At 39.2% G+C, this 22,933-nt stretch overlaps 1 protein-coding gene across 5 annotated transcripts in view; it reads right to left on the bottom strand.

Moving 5' to 3' along the window:
* The window catches only part of LOC111863355 (HMG box-containing protein 1), a 32,944-nt gene that overhangs the window by 6,454 nt on the left and 3,557 nt on the right, over positions 1-22,933 (bottom strand). For 4 of the 5 annotated variants that reach the window (XM_033751031.1, XM_033751028.1, XM_033751030.1 and 1 more), the window contains exons 2-4: positions 10,684-10,924; positions 4,291-4,667; positions 255-479 (exon numbers count right to left, since the gene is read on the bottom strand). In XM_033751031.1, the coding sequence (XP_033606922.1) occupies positions 255-479; positions 4,291-4,667; positions 10,684-10,916 (835 nt within the window). In that variant the 5' untranslated portion in view covers positions 10,917-10,924. Of the gene's footprint in view, positions 1-254; positions 480-4,290; positions 4,668-10,683; positions 10,936-22,933 lie in introns of all 5 variants that reach the window. The other variant, XM_033751032.1, reaches the window with a different exon arrangement.

The following is a 22,933-nucleotide window of genomic DNA, read 5'->3' as shown; positions in this document are numbered from 1 at the left end:
TGCCAATGATGGGAACAAACACAGAATTTAAGAGGAGAAACTTTTTGGAAGACCGGGGTAAAGATGACAGGAAACAATGAAATGAACCTTAAGATACTGGTCTTTGTATTGTAGACTGGAGTGAACTGACTTCATAAATTCACAAAAAATAGTTTCATTTAAAGATATGATCATTTTATTTACTTGAAATACAATATATTCAAAAGTTCTCAGTAATTCCTTATAAGGTACTTCAATTGGAACACTGAACTGACCTCTATCTTTGATGTAGAAAGTGTGGTTCAAGTTGCACTGTGCCACCACTTCACCCTGCCACTGCTCCTGGCAGGTGAAGTGAATCCTGATGCCACCATCCACTTCTAATACCTGCTCTACCTGGAGAGCTCCCAGCCAATCAGGAACATACTTGGATAGTTCTTCAGCTAGCTTCCATGCTCCAGAGGTATCCAAATTTGGCAGATCAAGTTTCAGGCGGACTCCTGTACATAATAGACAGAATCATATATATGATTGTCAGCTGATCACAGTGGCCGCGTCACCTAAGGCATGAATCATCTTCGCCCACTCTAACACTGGGATTGTGGGATCAAATCCCACTCAAGGCATGGATGACTGTGTGCATTTATATTATGTTTGTGTTGTTCTGTGTGTAGACAGTGGCCTTGTGACAGGCTGATCCCCTGTCCAAGGAATCCTACCGAGTGTGTATAGATTAAGAAACTGAAAAAGTAGCCAAGGTCCACAAGGGCTGCAGAGCCATAGATAGATATTATGATGAACAGGACTGTTACTAGACAAAGGTTTAATAACACATATTCCCATGGAAATGAATAGATGCAGAAGTCCATTGCTGGCCCACAGCTCGCAAAACATACGTTCCCAACGCAGCAAATAGATGCAGCAATACACTAAACTGTTTGAGGTGGTGGTCTCTCTTTGGTTTGCCTCAAAGTTATAAAAGGAGAGTTCAGTTCAGTCACAAGTGATTTTTCGTTCATTTGTCACAGTGGGAGAGAAGACATTTGCAGTCCAGTAATGAATGGAGTGAGTCTCAACAAGCCACTGACTGTGAGCTATTATAATTGGTTGTAATTGTAATAGAAGTTCCCGTAAATCCAATCATCCAATCCAGAACCTGTTATTATTTGTCACGGAATCCTGGACACATGACAACATGATTGTCATAAGTGCTCTGTTTCTTACTATTACTATATAGATTGTGGTGTGCTGCCAGAAAGCCGGAGTGGTTGAGATCAGGGTTGGTTTCCTAGGCAATGTTCATATTCTAGAACCCACACAATTTCTTGTCGCGTTGCCTAGCAAACACGCGACAACTGGTGTCAGAAGTGGGATAGGATCGGATTCTAGAAACGAATTATTGGACCAGGATTGGACTTAAACACGCCACAATATCAAAATACCTATTTTGAGGGTGAGAATAATCAATCATGTGAACAAAAATTATTTTATCACAAACATTATCAAAACCTTGATTTGAAGGAAAATTTGATTTCCAATATTTTAAATCTTTTCAGGAGAACTATGAGTCTATGTGTAAAAACACAAGTATTTTTTTATCTCCTAGAGCTACTTACACGTATTACTGATTGTTGTGTTGTGACAGTTTTCAGTAATAAATAACACACGTATTATTTCACCACTTTACTGTGCTGGCATAATTCTGACATCTCTCCACACAAATCTCAAACATACCCCTGCATCTATATACAGTTACGTCTTTTTGGGTAACCAGCAGAGAAGGTCTCAAGATTTGTCTTTAGCTGCAGACAAAACTACAGGTAATACATGCAGATGTGTGTGTGCTGAGAAGAATGCTTATGATGGAGATATGCTTTGTGCACAGTTCCATCCAATATATACACGTAATTTTTGTTATATTCTTAACTTGGATTCAAAGATTTTTCATCAAGCTGTGAGAATTGAGGTTCTTGTCTTGTGGGGGGTACTTTACTTGGAAAAGTAATCTTCTACCCTTAAAAAGGAGGTTGCAAGTTCCTCTGATATATTGGTGAAGATTTACTAAACACAGTGTCACATGCCAGTCATCTTCATTGCACAACTTTAGGAATCTAAGGGGGCACGTGGTAGCGTAGTTGGTTGAAGCATTATGTTACAAGCTGGAAGGTTGTGAGTTTGATTCCCATTGAGGTCAATGGATATTTTAATTGAACTTATCCTTCCAGCTGCACTATGGCCCTGGGGTCAACTCAGCCCTTTATCAGACATGAGTACCAGGAATCTTCCTGGGAGTAAAGGGCAGCCAGTGCTGACAACCTCTTTGCTATCTGTGAGCTGACTGTCTAGAAAAATGTGGGAATCTTGATATCTCACAAGCCTATGAGCCTCCCTGTCACAGGGATAGCTTTACCTGTTTTTTAGGAATCTAATGAGATGCAGCAAAACCATAAAGAATTATAAAAGACTAATCCTCCATAAATTCAAAAGTAGCAAGATTTGTGAAATTTCATCCTACTCCAGAGACATGACCAAGTCTGAAAATTATCAAAATTTCATCACTGGTGCTCTGGTATAGGTGATAAAGGGGGTGAAGAGTTTTTCTAACTGTAATGAAATGTTTGGAAAGAAATGTAGAAGACAAATGCCTTAGCCCCCTATGTAAAAGTAGGGCAATAAAAATAGCTTATCCTGGTTACCTGCAGACAAATGCTTTCCTAAATGCTAAGTCCAATTAGAAATTATACTAAAATGAACAACTTCTGGAAAGAAGTTATTACTGCACCTTCCTTCAAATGCTTCAATACTGGGTCCAGGATCTGTTAGGACTCATTTTTTTTTTTTTTAATTTTGTCCTGCAATGCCATCTGTTGGCAAGTTGTGGTGTTAAGATTCTTGAAGATTCAGCTGCGGCTGTCTATAATTTCAAAGCGCAAGCATTGCTGCATCATGTGTTCTGACCTTGAATGTAACAGTACTGTTTTGACGATCGTTGGAAAATGGCGGTTTAACAGAAAGCCAACGTCAAATTTTGTTTGAATTTAGGCAAAATAGCTGGAGAAGCGTATGAAATGATGAAAAGTGTGTACGGTAGTGATTGTTTGAGTCACTTGAACATTTTTCGATGGTATGCTGTATTTCGTGACACCAGGGAGGACACTAGACTCATCGAGGAGCTTTTCGGAATACTAAAAAGTACTGTTCATCAAATTTGACCAAGGATTTGGGCAAACAGAAGGTCTGTGCACGGTTTGTACCACACATGGTGTCTGGCGATGAAAAACATGCCACAGTGGAACACTGCAAAGACATGTTAAGGTCAGCCCAAAGTGATACAAAATTTACAAAATCGACTGTTACTGGTGATGAGACATGGTGTTTCCAATATGAGCCTCTTGTATTTTTAATGAACACAGTCCTAACAGAACCTGGACACACTGTGTATGCGGTAAGACTAGCATGGACTATAAATTAAAATTATAGTTTAGTATTTAGTTTAATTAGATTTTCATGCATCTTTCATTAGCATAGATTTCCACTATATACATTAAATTTATCATACATAGTCATATTTATAGTTCTAAAAATACACACCACATTCTACAGAAAATGTATAGGTAGGTATGACTGTACAGAATTTCAGCAGTCTGTCACTATCTCTGTCAAACAGAATGGTATATACTGACGACCTGAAGCTTTCACAGTAACAGTATACAATGATGTCTTCTCGGATGCTCAGCTATGTCAATATGGATATGGTGTTCATTTTTTCAGAGACTGTCCTCACCTCAATCATCAGGGGTTGATTGGGAGAACTGTCTCTGAAATGTCAGACAGCAGCTCCACAAACACACTGTTGATAACCTGAGAAGACTTCATGATAAATACAGATTTCACACAAGTTCTATTGTTTTCTACACTGTAGAAAATGTCTTCAACAAAAGCTTAATATTTTTCAAAGCTCTGTTACCCCTCCTATTTCATAACTTTATATATTACATGGCACTAATATCGCCACCACATCAGAAGTTTACATGACTGCCTTGTTGATATCACAGATGATAGGCAAGGGAAGACAAGCACACAAACATTATGATGCCATCATATTACTTTCTCTTATGAAATAAGACAAGAGGACTAAAAATAGAGCTCCATATTTTGGAGAACAAGCTGCATAATTTTAACTTCCTACTTTTAACAAGACTGATTAAAAAATCATCATCCTTAAGTACAAACAAGTAATAACATCAAGGACTGAATGCTAGGTCAGTCATAGGTCAACCAGAACAAACCAGACCAAAAGTCATTACTGACCTGGCTGAAAGCAGTGCCATACAGGGGAGGGCCATGGGTACAGATGTGTTGTCAGTCGAGCAGTGTCCCCTACATTAAGTTCTTCTCGACTGCTCCCCAGAGATGAGGGAGCAGGACTCAGCAGAACAGATGTGCTGTTGATCCAGTGTGAGGGGCTTGCTGAACTAGCACCCAAAAATGAACAAGCTGGGCTTGATGGGTAGTGTGATTTAGTGTCCAGCTGTGGGGAATGCCGCATGAATGCAGGTGAAGCCTGGGAGGTTTCCTCATTCAGTGAAGGAAGGGGAAACCGCTGCTCTGGAACATCCACTGCCAAGTGTGTGCTGCTTGGCGTCAGTTGCTGTCCACTGTCCTGCATTCCAGAAAAGCTGTATGCTCTGAAAATTGGATATTCATCAGTAATTGTGAGCCAGATTCAAGCTGAACTTGGACAAAGTAAGAGAAAAATGTGACAGTTTTGTCACACTGACCATCTTTAGGGAACTAAGCATGAGGAAATACTTGTATCTGTTTGTGTAGCTTTGCAGACAGAGTTCGAACCTTGAAGACAAAGACAATTTTTACCATTTTAGTACTGGACTTATTGCTGGGGGCAAAGAAAGGGCATGGATAAAGTCTCTAATCCATACCTATGTTGGAAAGACCAGTTATTCTGGCAAACCTTAAGCAAGCTGGTAACTGCAAACAGGTCTCAGCTTTCGCCCTGGTAATTAAATCTTCTTCTGCCACAGTGAACAGTATAACTGTATGAATTTCACTCTGAATTATGACAGTTTTGAAGTTACAGCAAAATGTGGATGGTTTGAATGCAAAAGTACTATTCACCCATGGCCCTAAGGATAAAAATATATACATGTTCATACAAACACCCACAGGAAGACATCAAAGAACCTTCTTCTCAAGAACAACAAGGCGGCACACGTTTGGTCCCCATCAAGAGAAGTAATAAGAAAGAGGACACGAACCTATTTGGTTTATAAATTCTAACAAAATCTTAACAAACAATTACAATAATATTAATATATTAAGACAGTTGCTGTAGTTGTAAAAGCTTTAGATTTTATATCCAATCGTCTATTAGCAACACTATATGTATATTTTAATGCTCAGAACATCTACTGTAATAGCAGCTTCCAACTGTATTGATGTCCCTCTGATGATGGTCTCTAAGGACCAAAACATGCAAGGGCATGAAGAATTGAAATAAGAAAAATCTTCACCAGTCACACTGGATGGAACGGTTTAACTTTTTATAATTAGTACAAATTGTTCAGGTTTTGTGGTATACCATCACCTGTGAAGCTCACAAAAAGGATTTCCCCCTGCAATCGTACAAGATTAAAACAATACGTGAACTGAAATAAAGAAAAGAAAATGTGTACAATGCTGTCAAGATCTACACACTTCATTAGTGACAATGGAGATAAATATTCTGAACATTACATACATTACAGATAAGGGGTAGTTCCATCTATCTTGGTCTGTAAACAGTCAAAACAGCCAAATCTGGTGTGCAACTAATGTCAGTGAGATCCATGAGACACCACATCACCATAACCATTTCTGGTAATAACCAGATTGCAAACTGTATAATCAGCTTTATATATTTTGATGATACCAGCAATTTAAAAAGCTACTGAGAAGGGACGCCCATTTATTGGACATTCAAAACATTACTCAAGGCTATTTCCAACAAGGCTGCCAATTATGCATCTCAAGTCTCCATGGCACTACTGCACAGTGTTTCTGGCGTCCGAAAAATTTCCTTGCATGTTGAGGATGATTCTAATGTTCTCCACAGCTATGGTGAGAAAAAAATAAAACCGACTGCCTACAGCAGCAGTAGGTGTATAGGGGTTATGTGTTCACTCTGTAATGTAACATTCTCTTTCTAATGAAGAATCTATTTGTCTCATATTAGAATTGCTTGTTACTATTCACTATAATAGTACACTCAACTCTCGATTACCCGGGATAATGGTGGGGATGGAAATCACGATTAATCAAAAATCCGGTTAAGACAAATTTTAATAAAAGTTGTACTGAAATACTGTGCCTTCATAATACTATAGGCCTGCCTGTACTTATATTTATTTAACCTCATTTTTATATCATCTCATGGCCTATTTAATATTTTTTTACATTACACTGAAGTATGAATTAGTTACTTCAATCACGGTGTTCAACAATATCCAACACTTTTTACGAATTTTGCTTTTTTGCGGCATTTTCCTTTTTACGGATATCCGTACAAAGCCTATGTAATATTAGCTTGTCACTTTAATAAACTGTTCTCTTCACTCTCAAGATAGTCTAGTAAGGATTCCAAACAATTAAGAGCAGCACCATGTGATATTTTCTTACTAGCAGCACTGTCCACCTCTTCCTCATTCTCACTTTCTTCCCGCTCTTCTGGCTGCACCCCCACTAACTTACGATTTTGTCACTGCTTAACATTTCGAAGCCCGGCTCACAAGAGTCACAGTCAAACCACTCTCTTATATTTTCCTTGTTGACTTCTTCACCACCATGAACTTGGTTAGCCAATTTTGTCAATTTTATGGCTATCTCATTTTCACTGAATCCAGTGAATCCATGGATTTCATCATCTTCATTAGTGATGAAAGGCATCAGTTTCTTCCATGAATTTTTCAATACAGATGGCTTTACTGTATCCCACGCTGTTGAAATCTCATATATGGCATATGTGCCTGTTTAGCACTAAGTGCTCCTGCTATTGTTGTTCACTGTGCCCTTAGTTGATTAAACCAGATCAGCATTGCTTTGTCGAGATCATTATATGTTGATTTTTTCATGGTTTTCCTCTTCTTCATTCCGCTTGAATTAGAAGACAAAGCAAAGGAAATTAATTGATTCTTTTGTTTATTCAAATCACGAACAGTTTGTTCTCCAATACCGTATTGCATTGCTAATTGTTTAACTACACCTCTTTTTCCCCAACTGATTGATAATTTCAAGTTTCTGTTGAATACTTAACACAACACGCTTCCTTTTACAGCCTGACATTTTGCTAAAGCACTTGAAGATCAATACAAAGAGACTAACTGGGGCGGTGTATCTGTCCTTGAAACTTTCCACAAATCCTTGCATTCTTTCACCAATATCCAAGAACACTGTTAGCATAACGGGACCAAAAAATGCAGAGCTCGGTTCACACTAGTGCGAAAATAGTGTTACGAGTACAACTCACCATGTGAAAAAGTGAATGAATATTAAACAACATATAAGCCTGAAAAAAAAGCCCTGGTAAAGTCGCAAACAGGTTTATCCACCCCCGGATAATCGAGAGATGAGTGTAATTGGGTAAGGCATCTTCATTTAGTGGAAATTGCAATGTTTTTCTACGTTGGTCATTTAATTACACTGTCAGTATCAAGACCACACATCATTGGGTGATACAGTGACAAATATGCAGTAACTGGTGGAAAGACAGTTGGCAGGGGAAACTGAAGTACTCAAATAAAACCTGCCCAAGCACCAATTTGTCGACCACAAATTCCACATGAACTGACCCAGGAACAAACCCAAGGCAAGGTGGTGTGAAACCAGTAACCAACCACCTGAGTTATGGCATGGCCCACTTTAACGTTCTAACGACTGTCTGGGAAGAGCGATCTCAAAGTTTCACCTGCAAGCTATCCAAGTATTACATTTTTCCATTTACCTACCAATTTCTGCTTATTCCTTTCAAACAAAAGTTAGGTGCTGCCTGAATAAAACTACACTAAGACTGTCTGTCACTGCAATTTACTTCCTGATGTCACCTTGCAGCTTTATTCTTACATTTACTTTCTTATAGGGTAACAAGGCAATGAACTGTATCTAACAAAACTCCAAACACAATTTCCCAGACATCTGATTGCCTTTTTCCTCAAGTTTCAGCAGCTAAAACTGACACACATTACACTGCTGGAAACATACTGACCAGCATTTTCATAACTTAATGCAATGTGCACTTTTGGACTGTTCTGTAAAAAGGTATGCCTTAAGCTCCTGTTATGCTAATCATTGGTAAAATCAATATTAGCAACAATTAATATGTTGTTGGACATTATCCATCATCTTGTCTGTTCTTAAAAAACCATCCTGTTTCTTTTAAAAACACAACATTTCAGGGACTGGATTCTGTCCCCGTCTTCAGGAAAAACCTACTCAGTTGGGTCCAATAGACAGAACTAGCCCCTATCTCCAGACAACCATGCCAGTTTCAGAAGGGGTTCATAAAACAAGCACAACACAATCCATCTGTGAGAGTTAAGAAATAGTGAAGCTATCACATATGAGGCCTTGCACCAGAGAAGTATCTTGAATGAAATCATACCTGGAGAGAAGCAATACTCCTTGTGGTACCAACACATGAAACAAATAGTTACCCACTCCAACTAAACTTGACGGCGCTGTAATCTCTTGACTTCTGCTGTGATGACAGGGGTCCAGATGGGAGCAATATGTACACTGGGTTGACCGATTGGATGGTCCAACAGAGACATGTGGGCTGATTCCTTGTATTTCCTATATGTGGTACCCACTCCAACTAAACTTGACGGCGCTGTAATCTCTTGACTTCTGCTGTGATGACAGGGGTCCAGATGGGAGCAATATGCACACTGGGTTGGCTGACTGGATGGTCCAACAGAGACATGTGGGCTGATCCCTTGTATTTCCTGTATGTGGTGTTGGGTTCGATCTGCAAGACCTTCACTTTATTCCAACGAATTTTGTGGTCTTCCTCATATGCATGTTGGGCCAATTTAGATTTTTCCAGCATTGGCCCAACATGCATATGAGAAAGACCACAAAATTCGTTGGAATGAAGCGAAGGTCTTGCAGATCGAACCCAACACCACATACAGGATATACAAGGAATCAGCCCACATGTCTCTGTTGGGCCATCCAATCAGTCAACCCAGTGTGCATATTGCTCCCATCTGGACCCCTGTCATCACAGCAGAAGTCAAGAGATTACAGTGCCGTCAAGTTTAGTTGGAGTGGGTACCACATACATGATATACAAGGAATCAGCCCACATGTCTCTGTTGGACCATCCAATCAGTCAACCCAGTGTGCATATTGCTCCCATCTGGACCCCTGTCACCACAGCAGAAGTCAAGGGATTACAGCGCCGTCAAGTTTAGTTGGAGTGGGTACCACATACAGGATATACAAGGAATCAGCCCACATGTCTCTGTTGGACCATCCAATCAGTCAACCCAGTGTGCATATTGCTCCCATCTGGACCCCTGTCATCACAGCAGAAGTCAAGAGATTACAGTGCCGTCAAGTTTAGTTGGAGTGGGTACCACATACATGATATACAAGGAATCAGCCCACATGTCTCTGTTGGACCATCCAATCAGTCAACCCAGTGTGCATATTGCTCCCATCTGGACCCCTGTCATCACAGCAGAAGTCAAGAGATTACAGTGCCGTCAAGTTTAGTTGGAGTGGGTACCACATACATGATATACAAGGAATCAGCCCACATGTCTCTGTTGGACCATCCAATCAGTCAACCCAGTGTGCATATTGCTCCCATCTGGACCCCTGTCATCACAGCAGAAGTCAAGAGATTACAGTGCCGTCAAGTTTAGTTGGAGTGGGTACCACATACATGATATACAAGGAATCAGCCCACATGTCTCTGTTGGACCATCCAATCAGTCAACCCAGTGTGCATATTGCTCCCATCTGGACCCCTGTCACCACAGCAGAAGTCAAGGGATTACAGCGCCGTCAAGTTTAGTTGGAGTGGGTACCACATATAGGAAATACAAGGAATCAGCCCACATGTCTCTGTTGGACCATCCAATCGGTCAACCCAGTGTACATATTGCTCCCATCTGGACCCCTGTCATCACAGCAGAAGTCAAGAGATTACGGTGCCGTCAAGTTTAGTTGGAGTGGGTAACTATTTGTTTCATGTGTTGGTATCACAAGGAGTATTGCTTCTCTCCAGGTATGATTTCATTCAAGATACTTCTCTGGTGCAAGGCCTCATATGTGATAGCTTCACTATTTCTTAGCTCTCACAGATGGATTGTGTTGTGCTTGTTTTATGAACCCCTTCTGAAACTGGCATGGTTGTCTAGAGATAGGGGCTAACTCTGTCTACTGGAACCAACTGAGTAGGTTTTACCTGAATACGGGGACAGTATCCAGTCCCGGAAACACTGTTTTTTAAAAGAAACAGGATGGTTTTTTAAGAACAGACAAGATGATGGATAATGTCCAAAAACATATTAATTGTAACAATTTACCATCATCACAAACTTTTAGAACTTAATCAATATTAGCATCCTTTCATAATTCATCATGCTGTAATTATGAACATGTTATATAAAATTAAGAGCACCATGATGAAGCAATGCTCACCGTTTACGAAATGGAAGATTCTTCTGCATTAATGGACTTTTAGGACTTGTTGCAATTATGGCAAATTCTTTTAGAGCACTATTTGCTGTCCCCAGGTTCAGTGGTGGAGGTATTGGCTTCATCTTTTTGCTGGACTTGAAACTTAGGTCTTTTGGCTGACAATCTTCCTCTGGCTGTATATTTCCACTGTTATCATGTTTTGTAGTTTGGTCTGACTTTCCAAAGCTCTGCATTATTAGACCTGAAAGAAAACTAATCCATATTATTATGTTTTAAGTCATCCATAGCATATTTACCTACTGTTATTGCTAAGATTAAACACAAATAGGAAGCATAAAGGCTAATTTAATGGAGTTTTACACAATAATCCATACTCCTGTTCAACTCCATATATGAGGGGGTACCAAAAAGAAATCAAACTTACTTTTTTAAAACTTATTTATTCAAATTTTAAGCACAAACCTTCAATCCCCTTCAAAGTACACTCCACTTACACTAATACACTTGTCTAGTCTTTTATTCCATTTTTCAAAACATTGTCTAAATTCATCTTTTGAGATGCTTGACAGCGCCTCCGTCGTTTTTTCCTTTCATGTCTCTTTTCATTCGAGGAAACAAAAAAAAATCACACGGGGCAAGGTTGGGTGAGTATGGAGGGTGAGGAACAGGGGTCATACCATTTTTGGTCAAGAACTGTCGTACAGACAGGGCTGTGTGAGCAGGGGCATTGTCATGATGGAAAAACCAGTCACCCGATTGCCACAAATCTGGCCGCTGAGCTCCAAGTCACTCCCGACAGCTCCACAATTTCTTCAATGGTCTGTCGTCGATCTTCCTTGATGATTTCACAAATTTTTTTCCACATTTTCATGTGTTCGGGCAGTGGAAGGATGACCAGAACGTGGTTTGTCATCAATTGATATTTCACCATTTTTGAAACAGGGAAACCACTCAAACACTTGAGTTTTCCCCATAGCATCGTCCTTGTACGCCGTTTTTAATATTTCAAGAGTTTCTGTTCCACTTTTCCTGAGCAAAAAGCAGAATTTCACCGCCGCACGCTGTTCACGAAAATCAGCCATTGCAAAAACGACAATCACACAAAACAGTTGTCACTATAAACTCTGCCGAAACTAGTCCTTACCTTCTGAAGCAATGGTAGTCGGCTTATCGACTCAGGAATGTTAGCTCTATGCGCTCATAGCGGCAAAACACCATACTACAAAAGCTCTGCCCACAAAAAAATTAGTTCGGTTTCTTTTGGGTACCCCATCGTATACATTTACCTAATTAATTTCTTTTACACTATTTGATTTCAAAGACATATGAAGAAAAACTGCAGAAATGGGTACATAATTCCCATTCCATTTTCTACTCTTCCCCCACCCATCAATCTCCTCATAATTCTATTCATAATCTTAAAGCTGCAGTTGTAAAACAGATTTATCACACAAATAATAGTTCTTCATTGCATGCATATGTATATATGAGTAGGAAGGAGAATTATTATGAATTGTCAACTATCTTGTTGGTATAATTGTATGTGTAACATTGTATCTATTTTATTGAGGTATTCAGTTCAGATTGTGACGTATTGCACTATGGAGGACATCCCCTCCCCCGCCAGCGGTGACATCGGGCGCTGTCGCTATGGTAATAGGCCAGTTAACACTCCGCCCCCTCCCCGCGGTGACGTAGCGAGGGATGCCGCGGTTGCTATGCAGCAGTAAACAACTCCCGACAGTGCTGCCCAGCAACACCTGTAAACACAGCGACTAGGCAACAAGGAAGTGAGGCGTTTTTCCATTGTCTGGCTGAGGTTTTATAAGAGAATCACACTGCCTAAGGAGTCAGTTAAAATGCAGCAGCCACCAGCCACTGAAGTGAGCTGGATTATAGCAGCAGTCATGGGAAGAACCGAATACGTGGTTAGAAGATTTGATGTGATAATTTGTGATACTGCAGATGGCAGTAGTAATTGAGAGATTGTAAATTGTGTGATTGTAAGAGCAAATGTGCAATAAATTCGCTGTATCAAATGAGGCGTGATGTTACTTGTCGCATTATACACCCAACACATAACTATGGTCAAACTGATGTCTCTGTGATTCTATCTGTGAGTGTCTTGTGACTGTTGTTTGACAAGTATTATATTCAGTGCCGGTTGCATACTTATGAATACTTTTAAACGCTGATGTATGTATGTAAGTATGTATGTAATGAAATTCATTATCATTGTAAACAATCCTCACAACACAGAAATTTGTTTAATTATTAAACAAGAAGGAGCTGAAGTAACTCTTAACATAACAGATGTATTGTGTTTTTCTTCTAAATGATATACACTCAGTATGACATGTCATATTATGCACATAAGTCTTTGGCAGATCCAGGAATGTCTAAACCAAGTTTAGATTAACCTAAGTCAATTTATCCCTAAAAACATTACACGAAATGGAGAAACTAGTGACTTGTAAATTTTATCCTATAATTGCACCACCCCCTCGTTGGTGGCTCCACCTTATCATGGTGAGGGGGTTTGAGTATGCCAAGGACCCTGAGAGCTATACCAGCAGTAGTCTAGCTACTGGCAGGGCGTCCCTTGCTGGACAGGTCAAAGGGTAGGCATCAGACGAAGACGGACACCGAAAACTGATGCCGGAAGCAGCGTCATCAGCAGCAACTTGAAGCACAGAGCAAATGATGCTCGAGATGGTTCAAGTTTGTATAGCAACAGGCGTGACCAGAGTGGTTTGAATGGCTCTTGTACTGCGATGTGGAAAGCAAATGGAAAAACTACCACATTTTCACTTTTCCTGGATAGTCTCTTTCCAAGTATGCGAGATGTTTCCACTGGAGACAAAACAATCCGGAGGTAAACTACTCCCCCAATCGGATCTCCGGGGGGGGGGAGTGTTTCTAGAGGAAATGTCATGCAGGCGTTACAACAAGAAAAAGTGCGAAGATCAGAAGGAACATCACAGCTACAAGATTGGAACATGGAATGTAAGGACCTTGAATCAAGCAGGCAAATTGGAGAATTTGAAAATGGAAATGCAGAAGAATGAGGTGTCTGTTTTAGGTGTCAGCGAAGTGTGATGGAAAGGACAAGGTGAAATAAGAAGTGGTGATTATACAGTGTATTATTCTGGAGGTGAATGGGCTGAAAGAAGTGTGTCAATAGTGGTGCATAAAAGTGTAGTGAGGAGTGTTGTTAAGATTGTTTATAATGACAGAATTATTGTTCTGAAGTTAAAGGCAGAACCGGTAGATATACTGATTATGCAAGTGTACACGCTAACATCAGAGTATGAAGATGATGAAATGGTGAAAGTGTACGACACAATTGAAGAAATTCATCAGGAATATGGAAGAGGTGACACAAACAGCATCATATTAGGAGACTGGAATAGCACTGTTGGAGATGAATCATATCAGAATACTGTTGGATCACATGGACTAGGAAGACGGAATCACAGGGGTCAAATGCTTATTCACTTTTGTGAAAGAAATGGACTGATTGTTACCAACACTTGGTTAAAGAAGCCAAAGAGAAGACTTTACACATGGAAGGCACCTGGGGATTGGAGGAGGCATCAGCTGGACTACATCCTTGTGAAACATCGATTCAGAAACAGTGTGAAGGATGTGAAGACGCTGCCTGGGGCAGATATTGACTCTGACCACAACTTACTGGTTGCCAAGTTTCGAACCAGGTTGAAGAAAATTATAAGATTCCAAAAGCGCAGACCTAGATGGGATTTGGAGAAGTTATATGCTCAAAGACAAAGCGTGCAGGAGACCCTAGAAGAGAAACTCAGTGCAATTGAAAGTGAAAGCAGAAATGCTGAAGTGCAGTGGAACAATATAAAAGAATGCATGTTAGATACTATTAGCAAATTGGTTGGCAAAGTTGAGAAGATAGCAAGAAAACCATGGGTTACACAGGAGATGATGAGTAAAATGGAGGAGCGAAGGAAATGAAAGAATGTCAACGATGAAGAAGGCAGGAGGAAATGCAGGAGACTGAGGAATGAATTGAAAAGAGCCATGGACAGGGCCAAGAAGGAATATCTTGAGAAGATATGTAATGAGATTATAGAATTTCAAAGGACAGGACGTTATGATTTGATGTACATGAAGACAAAAGAACTAGGATGGAAAGAGAACCATGGGATTCAAAATATTGGCATCGAAGACTTCCAGGGAAATAGAATAGTAGATGAGAGGCAAGTGCTGAAAATTTGGGAAAATTATATTACAGAACTATATGATCGACCTAATCGGCCAGAAACCTTGGAAGTGGAACCGGAAGAAGAAGTAGATACAGACGAGAAAGGACCATACATTTTACAAAGTGAGGTGGAAAAAGCTATCAAGGAAATGAGGAATGGAAAGGCTACAGGAGATGATGATGTATCTGGAGATGTGCTTAACACTTTGCGGACCGGACGCATGATATCATGCTTTTCGCTTTTAAACATGGCGGACCGGTCTCATGATATCAGGCTTTTAGGACACATTATGTTGTAACACACTATACCTTGCTCTGGCGCCATGCAACTGCAATGAATACTGTATAATAAATCTTCGGAATGTATGCTAGGTATTCAGTAACTTGACCTGGGTAGCTTGGGTCCCTACTCCAAAAGGAAATAAACTTTGCTCCTTACAGCTCTTTATGTACCAGACAGGAAGTTAGGAAGTTAGTAGAGGGGAATATGTTTCAAGGACAAAAGCTGTTGAAGGCAAAGCGATCTCTCTGACTTGTTTATGGAGCTATCTGACCTGACTTGTGGAGGAGTGGTGATTAGTGACTCAGACAGTGGAAGTGACAGGGGCCAACAAAGAATTGTGGCCACAGACAATAAAAGTGAAAGTTGCCTTGTGGCTTATAAATTGTGCCATTTTCAATTCACTTTTGGTTTACAAAAATCTAAGCCCTGATTTGAAATTGAAATACAAAGCATTTCTGATGAATGTGGCTTGGGCTACAGACCAGATGGTGGCGGCAGAACCAGAGTCAGACAGACTTAGTGCGATCTAGCCCATCAACTCCCACCCAACCCAGGCCTCATGTGGACACCCCTGGGCAACTATTGGGTGATATGCGGAAATATACCCTCGTGAAAATTGTGAAGAGTGAACATTCCAAGGGGAAGCATCCTTCTAGGCAATGGTGTGTTTGTGCAGTTCACAAAATAAGGACTATGACTGTCTACATTTGCAAGTGTGTAATGTCACTTCACAAAGGGGAGTGTTTCCAGAAATATCACACTCTCAAGCACTTCTAGGAGCACTGGTAAATGTTCTCCAAAAATTTTAGTTCATAAAATTAATTAGGTGATTTTATATTAATTTTTAAAGTGAACAGTGCACAAGTTAGGGTAGTAGGTATAAAAATGCCGGTCCCCAAGGTGATTTAAATAGCCAGTGTTAAGTTACTGGAAGAAGGTGGTTTGAAAACACTGACAAAACTAATAAACACCATATATGAAACTGGGGAGTGGCCCAAGGACTTTACAGAAGTGACAATGATTGCCTTAAAGAAAAAGACAAACGCTACAAAATGCAGCGACCATCGCACAAGAAGCCCTACTGCACATACAGCAAAGATAATAGCAAAGATACTTAAAAGAAGAATTGAAAGGAAAATAGAGGATATAATTGGAGAGGATCAGTTTCAATTTAGAAGAGGAAAAGGAACCAGGGATGCAATTGGGATGATGAGAATTATAGCAGAACGAACTTTGGAGACAGATGAAGAACTGTGTGCTTGCTTTATAGACTGGCAGAAGGCATCTGACCATGTAAATTGGACCAAATTAATGCAGATCCTAAAGGAAACAGGTATCGATTGATGTAAAAGAAGATTGATTAGTAAATTGTACATGGATCAGAAAGTTAGAGTGCGACTGGACAGAGGGGAGACTAGAAGTGTGAAGATTGGAAGAGGAGTTCGACAAGGATGCTGTTTATCACCAATTCTGTTCAACTTGTACAGTGAATGCCTTACCAAGGAAGCTCTGGATGGGCTTGGAGACTTGAAATTAGGAGGGCAAATTATTCAAGCTGTGAAATATGCAGATGACCTTGTGTTAATGGCTAAGGAAGAAACTGTGCTACAGGGTATGATAGATAGACTAATCGAAATTGGAAGGTGCTATGGCATGGAAATGAATGTGGAAAAAACAAAAGTAATGAAAATTTTGAGACAACCAACCCCAGTCACAATAAAGATAGACCAAAAACAACTGGAGAATGTGAAATGTTTTAAATATTTGGGTAGCTTGTTAACAGATGATGGAAGGTGTACGCGTGAAATTAAATCTAGGATTGCCATGGCAAAAGCTGCATTTAGCAAGAAGAATAATTTTTTTACCAGCAAATTGGACTTAAATTTGAGAAAGAAACTAGTGAAATGCTACAGTTGGAGCATTGCTTTGTATGGGGCTGAAACTTGGACACTTGGGGCAGTAGATCAGAAACACCTGGAAAGCTTCGAAATGTGGTGTTGGAGAAAGATGGAGAAGATCAGTTGGACCGATTACACAGGTCTGCAACCAAAAAACTGCATAGGATATTTTTACTGTTTCTTATAGTTTTTACTCACTAAAACCAGAAAAAATAGTGAAAAAAAATCCATCATGTCAATTTTTTTGCAAAACTCACATTTTTAGTTTAATTTTGCGTGAAATTTCTCTTCAACATGAAATCTGGTATCCTATTGTTGATTCTAAAAACCATATCTAATAATTATTTCTTACTTTAAAATAATATTTATGAGAATGAATCTAAAAAATAATAGAAATAGAAAATGGGTGGGATGTGTGGGGGGGGGCAGTGGAAGGGGTTGGTAGGGTGAGTTTAGCAGTGTGAGGAGCTCAGGCGATCATGTCCCAACATGTTTACTTTGTTTGCAGCGAAAGGTGAGGAATCTTACTAGCTCGGTTGAACATATTTGGACATGTTCTTTGGGGCAATAGGAATGAGTATAAACAAGCCTGCCGTCAGATTTGATCATGTTTCATCATGCTAAATAAGTTCAGGATCTTGGTTGATGTATAAGCCACTCAATTCACATCCTGCATTCAAACGTGACTGTGCTTGTGTTTTAGCTCTGTATTATGGCTCAAAGAGGTTGTGTTATTTCTCTGGACAACTTTTGTTTTATTTGTGGTGAATACATAGTTAAAAGTCAACAAAGAAACATAAGTGATCTTGTGAAGAAAGTGTATTTTGCTTATTTCAAATTGAAACTTGGGGATCAAGACAAACCTTGGGCTCCTCACAAGGTGTGCAGAAGGTGCGAGGAAGATCTTCGTTTGTGGTTTAAGGGTAAGAAAAACTCATTTCGTTTTGGCATTCCTATGATGTGGCATGAACAGCAAAACCACATGACTGATTGTTATTTCTGTTCGGTAGATGTGAAAAGCTTTAATAGAAAAAATAAAAAGAAAATATCTTACCCAAACCTTAATTCAGCTATTCGTCCAGTGCCTCATAGCTCTGAAATACCAGTTCCCCTCCCACCTTCCAGTTTGGATGATATACAGAGTGATTCGGAGGACGGAACTATATTACCACCCCAGGATGAATCCAGCTCAGATTTTTCTGTTGCTGAGGGACCCCAACCTTTTTCTCAGAGTGAGGTCAAAGACTTAGATAGAGATGCAGCCGAATTGCTAGGGTCAAGACTAAAAAATAAAAACTTGCTGTCACCTGGAACATCATTCTCGTGGTACAGGCACTGAGAGATGGAATTCACTCAGTTTTTCTCCAAAGAGGGAAATCTCGTTTTTTGTAACGATGTTAAAGGGCTCATGAAATGCTTTGAAATAGAATATGATTCATCTGAGTGGTGCATTTTCATTGATTTATCTAAAACAAGCCTCAAAGTAGTCTTGCTGCATAATGGAAATACATTTGCATCAATTCCTATGGGACACTTGGTGCATTTGGAAGAAAACGATTAGGCTGTGATTCTTGAGAAAGTCAACTATCAAGAACATCAATGGATGGTTTGTAGAGACTTCAAAATATTAACTATGTTGTTGGGCCAGCAGGCAGGTTATACAAAACATCCCTGCTTCTTATGCCTGTGGGACAGTCGAGCCAGAGACCTTCATTGGACATCGTTCGGAGGAGCATCAAAAAGAAGAAAAAGTTTCACAGGCAAAATACTGAACATAGAATGTTAAATATATCATGAAGGAATTGTTCGTTTAATTATGAGAAATAGTATGTTTAGTTCAATGTAATAAAATTAGTGATTTTTTCCATCAGTTATGATCTTTTATTGTAAACCCCTATTATTTTCCAAAAACCCATTCGTGATAGGGGGGAATTGAGGTCATTTTTGGATTCAGCATCCTAGAAAACATAAAGTTTACCAAAAATATTCCATGCAGCTGAAAAAAAAATTATTTTTGCAGACCTGTGTTATGTGAGAAATGAAGAAGTGTTATTTAGAGTAAGTGAGCAGAGGAATATACTACATGAAATAAGAAAACGGAAGGCTAATTGGATTGGTCATATCTTACGTGGTAACTGCCTTCTAAAAGAAGTTATTGAAGGATGGATAGAGGGGCAGATAGAAGTGACCAGAAGACAAGGAAGAAGACGTAAGAAGATGCTGGATGACCTTGGGGACAGAAGAGGATACTGTCATTTGAAGGAGAAAGCTCTATATCGCATCAAGTGGAGGAACTGTTTTGGAAGAGACTGTGGACCTGTCGTCTTGACAGATTACAGATGAATGAATTGCACCAATGATGTCCAATGAATTTATAGATACGTTGACGAGAAGTGCATGTCACAGGAACTAATGCTGCCATACCATATCTGCCTGTTCTATGAGACTTAAATTCAGTTTCATGAAATCAAATAAAATACGCCAGTGCACAAATGTGAAAATTTAAACAAATCGAAGTTCTGAGCATCAGAAAACCAGACCAATTCATCATCATCAACTTCACATCATGAAACATGTGGACATGGTGGAACACGTCTGCAGAAACCCACAATTCTGAAAACAAGTTTAACCTTTATCGGACGGGCCATTTAATTTCCGGTAGGGGCAGCTGGACGGAGTTTATTTAAATGCCCGCCTTCTAGGGCAATGAAATTGTAAGCATGTTTCTAAAAATGGTGTGATTTCTACATTTTTTATGATAAACGAACGAAATGAATGCTCCTTTAATGTAGAAAGAATATAGAATCAGATATTCTAATTTACAGATTTTAATATCTGTAAAAAATTTTTACACTGATTCCCAAAATAAAAATTCCCGAAATTTGTACATTTTCTGCACCATGCGTTCTAGCAGTGTAATTACATTTTCTGCACCATGCGTTTTAGCAGTGTAAGTCCTTGTGGCGACTTCACATTCAATGATGTCTCTTGTTGACGCTTATTTATCGTATGGGACATTTCGGTATGCACGACTGTATGCGTCTCAAATCACTCGCTGTTTAGTGTTTTAGAAAGATAGGGAGTTAATTCTCGGAATATGGTGTTGCCAGATTGGTCATTCGTTCATTCATTGCAGTCAAACCATTGTGTTTGTAACGATTTTGAAACATCGCAATGTAAGTTTAGCCACCCATGACATCATGAAATAGATATTGGGTTCAGCCAAGTCGTGAATGAGAATTTTGTATGTGTGGGCTCGAGGTTAAGATTTATAGCTTCTTATCGTGGTCTAAGCACAGAGATTCACTGCTAGAGAGCCATATACACGACGACGTCGTATGGAACATACTGAAATTGAGAAACAGCTGTTCAATGACACAGATTCGGACTGCTATTCAACCGATTCTGAATGTGGCGATGAAAGTTGCAGTTCTGATGCTGAAATTTTGAAGCAGCTGTTCACTGGCACAGATTCAGACTGCTATTGAACCGATTCTGAAAGGGGCGAGCAAAGTTGAGGTTCTGATTCCGCGGACAAAGGGTCATCACCTTCATCGGCAACTTGGGGACCGCCAGACCAGTGTGGCTGGAGAGGTGTGAATAATTATTCGGGTGTAGCTGCGGGGATAAATATCACTGCAGCTCGACATCACTGGCCTGCTTCCTCTAAATCGCAACTGAGGTGTTGTGTGTGCTTTTCGGGTGGGAAGCGGTCTAGCGTTCGTACGAAGTGCGTGAGCTGCGACGTCGGACTCTGCATTTCGGAATGTTTTCGGCAGTACCATACGAAGGCCACATTACCATAGATGACGCAGGAGGGAAGGCTGTTTCCTCATGAAGATGGTGAACATATATCACGTAAGTAGAGCAAAAATTTAATTTTAAATTTAATTTTAAAAAAATCTTTACACGCGTGCAATGCGCGAAATCATATGAGGTTGTTCGGCCACATGACGTCTGTAGATTACATTAGATCATGCAGGAGGGAAGGCTGTCACCTTATAAAGGTTGTGACCAAAAATTATGTAAATAGAACAACAATTTATATTTTGAATTTAATTAAAAAAAAAATCTTTACATGCGTGGAATGCGCGACATCATATGATTTCGTTCTTCAATTTGTCCTTACTTTTAACGTCATATGACGTCACTAGATTATATTAGATCATGCAGGAAGGAAGCCTGTCTCCTTATAAAGGTGGTGACCAAAAATCATGTAAATAGAACAACAATTTATATTTTTAATATAATATTAAAAAAAATCTTACACGCGTGGAATTCACGACATCATATGATGACTTTCGGCCAGCTGCCCTAACTTTTAACGACATCATATGATGACGTTCGTCCGATAAAGGTTAATGGCAGACTTCACTGCATCCACCCAAACTGACAGCAGTTCTATGATGTGTCAGTTGGATGGATACATGTTTTTTTTAACAATGGTGAAGTAAATGGCTCTACAGACATGAATGAAATTCATATGTTACATAGAACAAACCTATGGATGTATACAACATTTACTCAGTTTGGTTGAATAATTATATAAAAAATATATTTTCGATTTTTTACATTAAAACAGGCATTTCTACGTTCACAACATGTCCTGAAAGTACCCAATGGTGCTTTTGCTCAATTTTTCAAATTCATTAATAGCCATGAAATTCGTCAGATTTAAATTCATTACATTATAACATACGGAATGAACTTCAATTTACTGTACAAAAACTAGAGAAAAGGCTTCACTTTCTGTAATAAAGGACTGAAAATCGGTGACTTCTCGTGCCACAAGGTAACACTAGATCAGCCGTCAATTAGTACAAAAGATGGGATCAATCTGCAGTACAAGAAAAGGCAGCAGGATTATATTCAACACCATTTCCAGTAAAAATAGTATGACTAAATTAAAAATTAAATGCCTGTATTCTTAACATTAAAAATGTTATTATTTTTCTATGTAACAAACAAAGTAAACAATTTGTATGCATATGTAAGAGATGTTCTATAGGACTTACATGAGTTTCATTCAAGTCTATAGAGATGTTCATTTTTACCATTTAAAAAGGTATTATTCAGCACTAATCAATATTTCCACCTCTGCATGTCTTATACACATCTATTATACAGGTCTGTAAAAACATAAGCCGTATAACTTGTGAGGATTATCTGTAACACATGCCCTTTCTATACATGCTTTGAAAAGATAGAGCTTCATGTGCAGGATCAAGTGCGCGAATTAACCAAAGTACCTAAATTCAGAACTGTAAGCTCACAGTGGGAAATGCTGACCAACATAGTGATATAACTACAAGTTTCTAAGCAGTCTTCTAATAACTTCCTATGGCAGCTCAGCACAAGCTATTCTGTAATAAAGATGATATTATTTTGAATTGTTTCATTTTTGGTCCGTTACACTATCAATCACAAAGTTAATAGAAAGTCCGTCGAGTGTAACAATTTGTAGGTCACTTCTTTATCACTTCTGCCTTACATGTTTCGGTTTGACACAACCATCATCAGAGGCACTTACTACAATTATGAAAACACTGTCATTGTTTATGATGTTCACAGTTATGTTTGTTGTCTGGACGCTGCTACAATATGTTGACGTGTAAAAGCACAACACTTGCTAGGATAGTTGAGTACACTATCAATTCTCACTTTCCATCCGAAACTGTTTTTAAGTTAAAACGCTAATGTTAAAATATTTAAAATATTTAAAACATTTGATGTAAAATGCTAAGCTCCTCCTTGTTAATTCATCCCGAAGACGGGAGATGTCAGCTTGAGGTTGTATGGCTGCAAAGATATTGTATTACATTAGGTTTTATATAT

The sequence above is a fragment of the Cryptotermes secundus genome, unplaced genomic scaffold, assembly GCF_002891405.2.
Source record: "Cryptotermes secundus unplaced genomic scaffold, Csec_1.0 scaffold509, whole genome shotgun sequence".
NCBI classification, from domain to species: domain Eukaryota; kingdom Metazoa; phylum Arthropoda; class Insecta; order Blattodea; family Kalotermitidae; genus Cryptotermes; species Cryptotermes secundus.
Note: the sequence above shows the minus strand (reverse complement) of the source record. Positions and strands in the feature narration are given on the sequence as shown.